General features: G+C 37.3%; 1 protein-coding gene across 1 annotated transcript in view; it reads left to right on the top strand.

Moving 5' to 3' along the window:
• LOC141547599 (solute carrier family 22 member 6-B-like) overlaps positions 1 to 12,338 on the top strand; it is a 28,832-nt gene that overhangs the window by 13,968 nt on the left and 2,526 nt on the right. Inside the window, exons 2-4 of the mRNA XM_074275984.1 lie at positions 4,861 to 5,123; positions 7,194 to 7,297; positions 8,831 to 8,985. Coding sequence (XP_074132085.1) covers positions 4,861 to 5,123; positions 7,194 to 7,297; positions 8,831 to 8,985 — 522 coding nt within the window. The remainder of the gene's footprint in view (positions 1 to 4,860; positions 5,124 to 7,193; positions 7,298 to 8,830; positions 8,986 to 12,338) is intronic.

Raw genomic sequence — 12,338 nt, 5'->3', positions numbered from 1 at the left:
TTTCCTTCCCCCTCCCTCTCTTTTTCTCTCTCTGTTTTTCTGTCTCTGTCTGTCTGTCTGTCTGCCTGTCTCTCACACTTTCTCATGGACTTTGTTAAAACAAAAGGATCTTTTGTCTTTTCTATGCACTACTTCATGAATTTCATTACAATAAAAATTTCTTTCCATACTTATTCTATCTGAGATATACCTAATCCCAGGGATATTTCCCATACTAATCTTTTCTGAGCTTACTCAATTTCTCTTCTTTGCACAATCCTACTATTCTTTCTTACTCTCCCTTCCTTATATTATTTCTGGTCTTTCTCTACTGGGTTGTCTCTCTCCTTAGGGAGGAGGCCTGTAGATGCATCACCCCAATAAATGCACATGCCTGATTTGTAGGCAATTTGAGCCTGAATTCTTTCAAAGATAATACCACATTCCATGCCCCATACCCCAATATTTTTGGCATACTAAATAGGACCTTGTTTACTGAATGACCAAAAGTCTCATCTAAAAACCAATAAGGATGAATGTCATGGATCTCTAAGTTATCTTCCATTTTTTTATTAAATGCCAGGAGCCCATTCCCTAAGGTCTGGACTAACAAACTGCACCTGTGTCAACACCATTCTTCCTTATCTGTCTCCATTCCCTGGCTCCGGGGCTTCACACATTACAAATTAACCACAGGACTTAATCCTGTGCTTAACCACAGGATGTGCTGACATCAATCACCATTACTGACACCTGAACTTAGGAACCTGGTCAAGACCCCAGCCCCCTCCCTTCCTCTATACATTGTGTATTGTGTAACTGCCTTCACCCACTCTATAAAAACTAAGTTTTCTTCCACAATAAACGAGAACTGCTTTATACCCCACTGAGTGGTCTCCCTCCTTTGTTTCTTTTCACCCATTCCCAGGTTGCAGCCTTACTAGCTTTTGCTTACAGGTTGATGTCTGCCTCCAGGCGTCCCTAGTTCGAGACCCACGGGCCGGGTCAATTAAAATAAATTTTATTGATATGTTTTGCCTTTATATTACTGAGCCATTGCTTATTACAGTTTTTTTAAGAAAATGATTTAAAAATCAGTACAATTAATCAATTGATATCGAAAAGCATTTGCACCCTTATGGACCTACATATCTGATTGCTTTGTAGTTGCTCTTCTGGCTCTTGATATTGTCCCACTGATTGTATATCTTGTTTTATTGGCTTTGCTTGTGCTGCAGGGCATTAGTTCATTATATTAATTTGTTATATTCATAATTTCTGAGAACACAGTAATATTCCAATAGTGTTGTTTGTACCTTTATCTTCCTCATCCTCTGTGCTGAGGTTGGGCCAAAAGCCCAAGGGCCCCATTCCAGGTTTAGATCTTAGGTCAGAGAAGCTTCCTCTTGAAGGTCATTGAAGACAGTAGAAGGCTAGTATGGGCAGCTCTTTTTCCAAACAGGATATTCAGGAGCTCAGAGATAGACATTGTATGTAATAAAGACTGATCTCTCTAAAATCCTTTAGAGTTTGTAAAACACTTGGTGTGTGTGATCTCCTTAGATCCCTGAGAAATCTTTTACTGTGATCCCATTTTACAGGTCAGAAGCCTGAGGTGCAAGAGATTAAATAATTTTTTCTTGGGAATAAATCTAGTGACTGTCAGTCTAGGATTTAGACCTGAGATGTCTCAACACTAAGTCCCCAACCCCAGGCTGCCTCCATATAAACAGTCCTTACTATGAGAGGTTCTAGAAATCGCAGTTGGATTCTCTGAATTACCTAGTATCATCTGGGGCAAAGTATGTTTTCAAAGTCTCCAAATTCCTCAGCTGCCCTTTCCTTGGTGCTCTTGACTTGGTGAAATGTGCTACAGAACTTCACTCTGTGAGTGTGTGTGTGTGTGTGTGTGTGTGTGTGTGTGTGTGTGTCTGTCTGTCTGTCTGTCTGTCTGTCTCTGTATGTGTGCCAATGGTGGGCTGCTTTGCCAGCTCTGGAACCAGAAAAGAGCTGAGTCTCCCTTGTGGCACTTGGCTGGGATAGGGAGTGCTTGAGAGCCTCCATCCTTCAGAAAAAGTTCCAGGTCATTGAGCCAAATCTCAGGATTAGTGAGCCTCTCTGGCATCTTTAGATCCAAGTGTACCTGGGCAGGCAAGTTTTGGCCCTGAGGACAGCCTGGATGGGAGGGCTTTTTGAGGAGAGCGGTTTCCTCCTAAAGGTCATTGAGGATAATAGAAGGCCTGATATGGGCAGCTCTTTTCTGAAATTCTTCAAAACTCACAAACCTCAGCAATCATCTTGTTACCAGCCCCTTCCTTGAAAAAGCATTGCCTTTCAACATACCCTACAAGTGCCCATTCTATTTCACTACTAGTTGAGCATACTCAGAGGTTGGCTTGGTTGCCACCTAATCTAAGGGTGTGGTTTAATCCCATCCAAATTCCCTATTCAACTGCTTCACTCCTTTTTTCCCAGTACTGCACTTGTCCAGATTTTTTTTTTTTGATCATGTCTTTTTTTTATATTTTATTTTTTATTATAGCTTTTTATATACAAAACATGCAGGGTAACTTTTCAACATTGACCCTTGCAAAACTTCTGTTCCAACTTTTCCCCTCCTTCCCCCAACCTCTTCTATAGATGGCAGGTTGTCCCATACGTCTTAAATAAGTTAAAGTATATGTTAAATACAATATATGTATACATATTTATACAGTTATCTTGTTGCACAGGAAAGATCGGATTTAGAAAGAAGGTTAAAAGTAACCTGGGAAGAAAAAAACAAAGATGCAAGCAAACATTAACAGAAAGAGTAGAAATGTTATGTTGTGGTCCACACTCATTTCCCACTGTTCTTTCTCTGGGTGTAGTTGGTTCTGTTCATTACTAATGAATTGGAACTGAATTGGATCCTCTTATTGCCAAAAATAGCCACTTCCATCAGAATTGATCATCATGCAGTATTGTTGTTGAAGTGTATAATGATCTCTGTATAATGATCTCCTGGTTCTGATCATTTCACTTAGCATCAGTCTCTCCAAGGCTCTCCGTATTCATCCTGCTATTCGTTTCTTACAGAACAATAATATTCCATAACATTCATATTCAGCCATTCTCAAACTGATGAGCATCTATTCAGTTTCCAGTTTCTTTCCACTACAAAAAGGGCTGCCACAGACATTTTTGCACATGTGGATCCTTTTCCCTTCTTTAATATCTCTTTGGGATATAAGCCCAGTAGTAATACTGCTGGTCAAAGGATATGAACAGTTTGATAACTTTTTGAGTATTGTTCCATTGATCATGTCTTTCAGACACTGCAATAATCCTTGATTGTCTCTCCTGTATCTGTTTTCCAAGAGAGTTGTTTTTCCCATGAGAAATTTCACACTTTCTAATTTTTCTTCTTTTGATTTTGTTTCATTATTTTTTTGATATTTCATGGCATCATTAGTTTCTATTTGCTCAATTTTAATTTTTAAGGAATTATTTTGCTTACTGAGGATTTGTACTTACCTTTCAATTTGGCAGAATCAATTATTTTATTTTATTTCGTGAATTTTTAAATAACTTTTTCAATATTTTCTTTTTTTGTTTTGTTTTACAAACTATTGAAATTTTTTGTGATTCTCTTGATTTTATGTCCTTCTTTGAGCCAATATTTCTTCTCCTATTTCCTTTTAAAAAATCTTTTAAAAGCTCTTCTGAGAGGTCTTTTTTAGACCTGCAACAAATTTACATTTCTCTTTGAAGCTTCACTGGATTCATGCTGACACTGTTGTGGTCTTCTAAGTTTGTGCCTTTGATTCTTTCTGTCCCCTTAGTAACTTTCTTTAGTCAAATTTTTTCACTGTTTTTGTTTTTGCTGATTTTCCCTGTCTATTTTGTGACTTTCTACTTTTACATAAAAGCTGAGTTGTGTTCTTCCATTGTCCCCAATTTCTTGTGCAGTAGCTTGGAACTTCTCTCCTGGTTTTTTATTATAATTCAAAATCTGGCTACTGGTTTGCACTGAGGGGGTGGGGGGATGCCCGATGACCTTTACAAAAGTAACTCTGTTGGTCTGCACAGGGACAGGGGCCTTAAAGTGCTGCTAATCTGAGACTGCTTTGTGATTGGGGGGTGACCCTTGTGGGGAATTTCTTCCAGGCTCAGAGCTTCACTTTCAGCACCCTAGGGTGCTTGTTTACCAAACTCCTCTCCGACTCCAGTGAGACAGTCCCATTCTGGTACTACAGGTAAATTGCTTCCTCACTCCCAAACTAGATCTGAGGATTTTTTCAAGGTTGTTTGGAAGGGAATTTGTCAAGTTTCTTTCTCGCTTCACCACCTTGGCAACACAAGTCCTTAAATAATGCTTTTAATATCTGAAAAATGCTTTTAAGTACATGATCTCAGGTAATAACAATAAATCAGCAACATAAGATTATTAGATCAGGTGCCTTTTCTTATAGGAGAACTGGATTGAGGATGTAAAGCTAGAGCTAGTATGAGTGACTGATTAATGTGAATGTTGTTGCTAAGTCCATTTTTTTGGGGGTAGACATGATGCTATGTATTTGCGTGTATGTGTCTCTGTGTGTGTGTGCATGTATGTGTGTGTGTACAAAATGTAATTACGATGTAGTCATGCCAAATGCCCAAGAGCTGCTCAGTAAAAATCTGACTCAGGTTAGGGACAGTCAGTCCAAGAGGCCAAAGCTAAGCACCATAGGCAGAGAAGCCACTATTGCCAGAATCTGAGAAGAGGCAAGATGGGGTTCTCAGACTTACTTGCAACCATTGGGGGAATGGGGTGCTTCCAGGTCCTGCATATTGTACTGATACTCATTCCTGGGATGCTGTTTTCCTGTCAAAATTTCCTACAAAACTTTTCTGCAGTTGTACCAGAGCACCATTGTCGGATCCAGAACCAGACAAGTGCAGAGACTCTTTTCCTGGGAGATGGCAGGGACAGGGACCTGCTAAAAGTGTCCATTCCCATGGACAAGGCTGGGAAGCCAGAGAGGTGCCTCAGATTCACTGGTCCTCAGTGGCAGCTGCTGAATCCCAATGCCACAGAGCAGGCACGACTGGACACGGAGGGTTGCCTAGATGGCTGGGTCTATGACAAGAGTGTCTTCTCTTCCTCTATTGTTACCAAGGTCAGTACAGAATCCAATAAGAGTGAGCAACTGTTTGGTTAGATGCTTTCCTTTGCCTTTTGCCTTTTGACCTTTTATCAAAATCCCAATTTGCTTTTCCCAAAGTGATCCCTTCCCTAGGAAAATCAGAATAAAATATTGCAAAATCTTTGGACAAATTGCTTTTGATTTTCACTCATTTCTTAGGGTGAAGGACACTCTTTTCCATTCCAAGCTGAGACTGACTGCACTGAGGGACACTGGGAGTGGGAAAGTTTCTTGTGTTATCTCTCAAAAATCATTGTATTTGACTCATGGGCCCACTAAGGTTCCCTTAGGTAACATTATCTGCCTCTGTGGCTGGTGCTGATTCAGTTTGGGATCTTGGTTATTAAGGTCTGATTTTAGGAATATATGTTTCACCAAAAAGGGTTTATTTTGTCAGAGTTTAGCAGGAAAAGTCACCAAACTGAAGGCAGAAGAGGAAACTGAGGCTGCAAAGGGCTGACCAGAGCCTTGGAGATATTATGTAGTTAAAGTAAAATTACTTCAATGAGCACATTTTTCCCCTGCAGAGAAGAGTGAATTCCTAATCAACATCTCCTCAAATATACCTGAATATTTTATCTTTTTTGGCCACTTATCCAGTATAGACTGGCTTTACTTCTGTAAATTCTGTTGCTGAGTCCCTCATGGGTTAGACTTTTTAGAGAAAGAGGGAAATTCCCTGAGTAATATGCCTCTTGCAGACAGATGATTCCTCACATAGCCTGTTTCATGGAACATTAAAAGATCAAAGAAATGAGAAGATCTCTGCTTTGTTTCCCACTTGTACCATGAGTTATTTGGCCATTGCAGGCCTGATGAGAAAGGCCTTTTCAGTAGCCTATAAATGTTTACTTCCTAAAATTAATTCAAACCACCTCGTTCATTAGGCATGTGAATGAGGACATGTAGGAACCTGCAAAAGAGCTTGGATACCAATAGGACATTGTAATGTTAACCTGCTTGCAAATAAGAAACAAGTTCCCTTTATGAAAGGACTTATTGGCCACTGAGAGTGTTTTTTAAATTGTATTTGTTTATGGACTCCTCTGTTTCATTTAAACATACTACATTTTGCTGTGGTGAGAAATAAAGGCTGTCCTCTTTCAAATATTATCTTAATTCCCTGAAGTGCTAGTACAGGATCTGAACCCTCCTTTTCCATATGTGGGGACATGGACATATATCTGGAGTAAAATAAGTAGTGACATAATCAGCAAAAAGAGGAACTTAACTTTTGGGATCAATGTCTTTCAAGTGTTTCTGCAAGAAGCCACAATTGATTGTGTTCAAAGTCACAGAACTACTCAATAATTCCCAGTATTCAGTGAATAAAGGACTAAAAGAAATGAAAGTACGATTTTCAAAAAAATGAGACACAAATGAGTAACATTTTGAAAAAAGCCTCTCATCATTGCTAAGAATGAAAGACTTTCAAATGATAAAAATTTGGGGATGAAACTAGAATGAATAAAATAAGAAAAATAATGAAAAAAATCAGAACTGGATGTTCTTTAAAATTAGAAAAACACACCCATTGGTTGTTTGAAGTGTCAAGTTTTATAATCTTGCTGAAGAGTGATTTCATATTCTGAAGAAAGGACCACAATAATAATCATCATTTTAAACCAAAATTTCCTCTTTAGCAATATCCCATGAAAAAGCAATGAAAAATAAAAACAAAGCAGAAAAAGTCACCAATTTAAAGATGTTCATAGCAGCATTTTAATTGTAATTGAACAAGTTAAATAAAAATGTAATTGATTTAACGAGAGATTATATTTCCAAAATATTCTTTTTTTTCCCCCCTGAGGCTAGGGTTAAGTGACTTGCCCAGGGACACACAGCTAGGAAGTGTTAAGTGTCTGAGACCAGATTTGAACTGGGGTCCTCCTGAATTCAGGACTGGTGCTCTATCCACTGCACCACCTAGCTACCTCCCAAAACATTCTAAATATTAGGTAGTCAAGACTTTCACCCTTTCCACACAGAATCACATTGTTACTCTTATTCCTCTCTCCCACTTTCTGTTCATCTCCCTTTCAGTGGGATCTGGTATGTGAACGAAAGTTACTGGTACCAATTACTCAAACAGTATTCGTGGGAGGACAGCTGGCAGGAAGTATTGTTTTTGGGATACTCTCTGACAGGTAAGGGAAAGACTCAGGTGGAAATAAGTCTTCAGCAGAAGTGGAAAGGTACTTGAAATGCTCTGGTACCATATGTGTGCTACTTTCTAAAAGAGGGATGTCTCAGGATAAACTTAGAAAAAGATACAACTTCTTGAATTGCATGTTTAACCTACATTGGATTATTTATCCTTAGGGGACAGTGGGGTGGAGGGAAGGAAGAGAGAAAATTTTGGAACACAAAGTTTTGCAAGGTTAAAAGTTGAAAACTATCTTTGCATAGACTTTGAAAATAAAAAGCTATTATTAAATATTTTAAATGAAAAAATAAAGATAGAACTTATTTCTGCCTCTTCTCCAAACAATCTTTCAGCATTATCCAGTAGCCCAGGGATCCTTTCGGGGATCTCTGGAACGCACTCTATTTCCTTCTGAAAATGAATTTTACCATGAGTGAATCAGTGGTGTGGACTGGACACACCAGGTTACTTTCCATACTATCACCACTCTTACACAGGCTAAAGACCAGCCAGAATCACAGGCAGAAACATGTTCCATTTCATCATGTGATATTCACCCTGTCCCAAGCACAGTGGAGATCAAGGTATCATTTCTCCATGCTCTCTGTCCTATGGACCAAGGTTTTGAAGCAAAACGCCTAGGCTATGTTTCACACATGCAGAACAAAAGTAAGGTTTGTGATGCAGCCCATGAGCATCTTTCTCTTTCTGTCCGTCTATCTGTGTCTGTGTCTGTCTCACTCTGCCCTGTCACTCTCTGTTTCCTTATGTCCCCCTCTTTATACAAACACTGAGCACACAGATAAAACTCCAACTTCTTCACTTTGGAGGGACTTTCTCTATTGATGTGAGTTTTTCCTTTGATTCTAGACTCAGGTTGGATTATTATATTTTAAAATATATTTAATATATTTAAATTTATATTGTTGTCAGTTTTAGTGCTAGCAATTGAATTGACAAATAGAAATGATCACATCTGAGCAGACTAAGGGACTGATTGAGCCCCTTTGTGGGAGGGAAAGCCAAGAGTTCCAATAAGATGTTAAATTAATATGGCTACATTTTCATTCTTAAACTCAGTTTGAGACCAATTGACACCCACAGGTCACAGAACGAGCACTGATTGGCAATAAGTGCTAACTATATTAAAATTTTCTCAAATATTTGCATTTTGGCTGGGAGCAGTACCTGACCAAACACTGGGAAAGCCAGATGGCAGTTTTCAAGGTGCTTGCAATGGACCAATTGGTTCAGGCCTCAGGACGGTGGTGGATAGCCTGGGGACAGCTGTGTGTCCAGAGGATGCACTTCATAGGATGTATTTGGATAATGATGGATAGTGATTACGGAAGGTGAAGAAAGAACCACAGAATTTAGGGAGAAATCCTATCCCAGAGAGAAAGAGGAATCGTTGTTTCCAAAGGTATCACATCAGAGCCCCTGTTTCAGACTATTGCCAGAGAGGAGTGATTATTGGAAGGGCCATTTACAAGAAAACTTTATATGTAATACCTTTTTGTTTCTTTGTCACTAGATTTGGAAGGAGGACAATGCTACAATGGTCCTCTTTGCTGGCCGCCATTGCTGATACTGCTATAGCCTTTGTGCCCACCTTTGCTGCCTATGTGATATTCAGATTCTTTTTGGGCATTGCATTAATTGGCACCAACCTTACTAGATTCTGCCTAAGTAAGTACCATGGAGATAGTTACATACAATGTGGGGAAGAACATGGTAAGATTCAGAGATTCTAAGCCTAAGCAAGCCTGGGAGCAAGAAAATTTAGGAAAATTATATTAGTCTTTCATATATTTGTCAATTGTTCATATTTTGGGCACTTAGAGAAATTTGATGTGGAGATTTTGTTTTTTCCATCTAATCACTTCCCTTCTTGCTATAAGGGGAATTAATTTTTTCAATGCAGTATCTTTTCAGTTTCAAATAATCAAAGTTACCTATTTTTGTTTTGTAACTGCCTCCAATACTCTTCAGTTAAGAATATATCTACCCACAGCTATTGTAGGTAGGTGATCTGCTTTTCTTATCATTTTTTGCAATATAATCTTTAATATGAACGTGATATATGCATTGAGAAATTTTTTGTTCTGGGCAATTTAAGAATTTTATTAATAATGTCTGCATTTTTCATAAAAGGATAGTCATTTCACCATCTGTTTTAGACCAAAGATTGTTATGGTGGTGAGTTCACAGTTTATGTGTCCTTTTGGAAGATGTGTGCTCCTCAGGATGGCAATCATCTCTGATTAGTTAACAATGAGAGAATGAATATTACAAAGAGGGACTGACCCTGAACTCTGATTACATTATTTACTTCTAAGTTAGTCCCTGCCTTAGGTAATCCATTTAAAGGGTTTCTCTCCAAACAAATCTAAGGAAACACAAATACTGCCCTACTTGAGTGGAGTCTGAATAGAGGAGATTAACTCAATTTACAGAAATCAAGATTTTGAATTAGGGTAAAAGGGAAAAAAAAGGAGAAATCTGAATCTCCCCAAATCATTGATTATTAATAGTCATTTTTCTCATTCTCCCATTTGATTTCATTGAAAGGCACAATGTACTCAATGAATCACTAACTGATACTGAGGAGGGTGAATGAAGAGGGTGATAAACTTTAGGCAGAGATGGGTCAGAGTTCCTTTTCTGGCTGTCTGTTTATCTCTCTCTCCTCCTCCCTCCAAAGTACCAAGGCCGGGTTCCTAGGGAATGAATTAATCTACTAAACACTGTATTAAAACAAAATATTGATTAGGGAAAGGGACACCATAGGGTTGGTAGGCAAAAAGGCTTCCAGGGAGAAAAGCCTATTTTGTAAAGAATAGAATTTTGGAGGTTCATTTTATACACAAACAGGATCATAAAACAGAGTTTGTATTTGCAAAGGACTTTTCTGCCTCTTTCGGATATAGAGAAGTTTGTATATCAAAGAAGTTCTTCAGGAGGTTGTAAATCCTTTGAAGTTTGTATAAGAAAGAGATTTCTCTTGAGGATGTAAGATTCTGTTAATTATTTGCATCCTGGGCTATCTACTTTGACCTCTTCAATATGACAATATGACTAGATCAAGAATTTAAAGCTATTGGACTTTCAAAGGAGAAAATATGAGAGGAAAATGGAAAGATGGAGTACTTTGACAAAATCAAAGGGGGCAATCCCATTTGATAGGTGATAAAATCAAAATGAATTTACTCTTACAACTCAATTTAACCTCTCCTTTACCAATTTGGATGCTATGCCAGATATTTAGTATGGCTAATATTTTATTTGACTATGGTACCTTTTATTTTTATTTTTATTTTATTTATTTTTAATATACATTGTTTTATGAATTATGTTGGGAGGGATGCCCATTATCACTGCTATTATTTAACATTGTACAAGAAATGTTGATTTTTGCAATAAGAAAAAAAAAAGGAAATAAAGTAATTAGAATAGGCAATGAGGAAATAAAAGTATCCCTCTTTGCAGATGACATGATGATATACTTACAGAATCCTAGAAAATCATCCAAAAATTTACTGGAACAATTCACAGCTTCAGCAAAGTTGCAGGGTATAAAATAAAGCCACACAAATCATCAGCATTTCTACATATTACTAACAAAGCCCATCAGCAAGAGATAGATAAATTCCATTTAAAATTACAGTAGACAAAATAAAATACTTGGGGTCTACCTGCCAAGACAAACCCAAGAACTATATGAACACAATTTTACTTCTCAGACAAATAAAATCAGACCTAAACAATTGGAAAAATATCAATTGTCCATGACTAGGCCTCGCTATAATAAAATGAGAATTCTGCCTAAATTGGTCTACTTGTTCAGTGTCATACAAATCAAATTGCCAAAACATTATTTTATAGAACTAGAAAAAATAATAACAAAATTCATCTGGAAGAACAAAAGATCAAGAATATCAAGAGAATTAATGAAAAAAAAATACAAAGGATGGTGACTTAGCAGTACCAAACCTAAAATATACATTATAAAGTAGCAGTCATCAAAATCATGTGGTACTGGCTAAGAAATAGAGTGGAGGATCAGTGGAATAGATTAGATACACATGACACATTAAGCCTATAAGCAATCTAGTATTTGATAAATCTCCAAACTCCAGCTTCTGGAATAAGAACTCACTCTTTCATAAAATTGCTGGGAAAACTGGAAAATAATGTTAGATACTCATCTCACACTCCATACCAAAATAAGGTCAAAATGGATACATGATTTGGGCATAAAAGATGATACCATAAACCAGTTTGGAGAGGAAGATAAATTATCTGTCAGATCTTTGGAGAACAGAGCAATTTATGACCAAAGAAGAACTAGAGAACATTATAAAAAGCAAAATGACAACTTTTATTACATTAAATTAAAAAGGTTTTGCCCAAACAAAACCAACAGAAACAAGAATTAAAAGGTAGAACAAAAATGGGGAAAATCTTTCCAGCCAGTATTTCTGATAAAGGTCTCATTTCTAAAACATCTAAATAACTGTATGAGAGGAAAAGTTGAAACAAAAGGTTTTGCAATTGTCAATACTAGAAAATTATCTATGAATAAAATTTTTGTAAAAATTTTAAAAAAAGAACTGCATGCAGTTCTGTAGATAAATGTATGCATTTAGAATATATCAAGGAATGTGCCACAAGTTGTTGATCTAAACCCAATTTGTGCCAGACTGATTTCCAAGAAAAAAAGGGAGTTTTATTTGTTTGCCTTTTCTCTTTGTCTCTATATCCCCAGGGTTTAGCACATTGACTTGGAAATAACAGAGGCATAATAATGCTTTTTGAGTTTTTGTGGTTGTTGCTCACAATTTTTTTAGTCATGCCTGACTTTTTCTAACCCCATTTGGGATTTTCATAGTTAAGATACTACAATGCTTTGCCATTTTTTCTCTCCAGTTCATTTTAAAAATGAGGAAACTGAGATAAATTGAGAGAAGTGACTTACCCAGAATCATGTAGCTAGTGAGTATCTGAGTATGTATTTGAATTCAGAAAGATGAATCTTCCTA

The sequence above is a fragment of the Sminthopsis crassicaudata genome, chromosome 6 (genome assembly GCF_048593235.1).
Source record: "Sminthopsis crassicaudata isolate SCR6 chromosome 6, ASM4859323v1, whole genome shotgun sequence".
NCBI classification, from domain to species: Eukaryota; Metazoa; Chordata; class Mammalia; order Dasyuromorphia; family Dasyuridae; genus Sminthopsis; species Sminthopsis crassicaudata.
The sequence above is the reverse complement of the archived record's forward strand: the minus strand, read 5'-3'. Positions and strand labels throughout refer to the sequence as shown.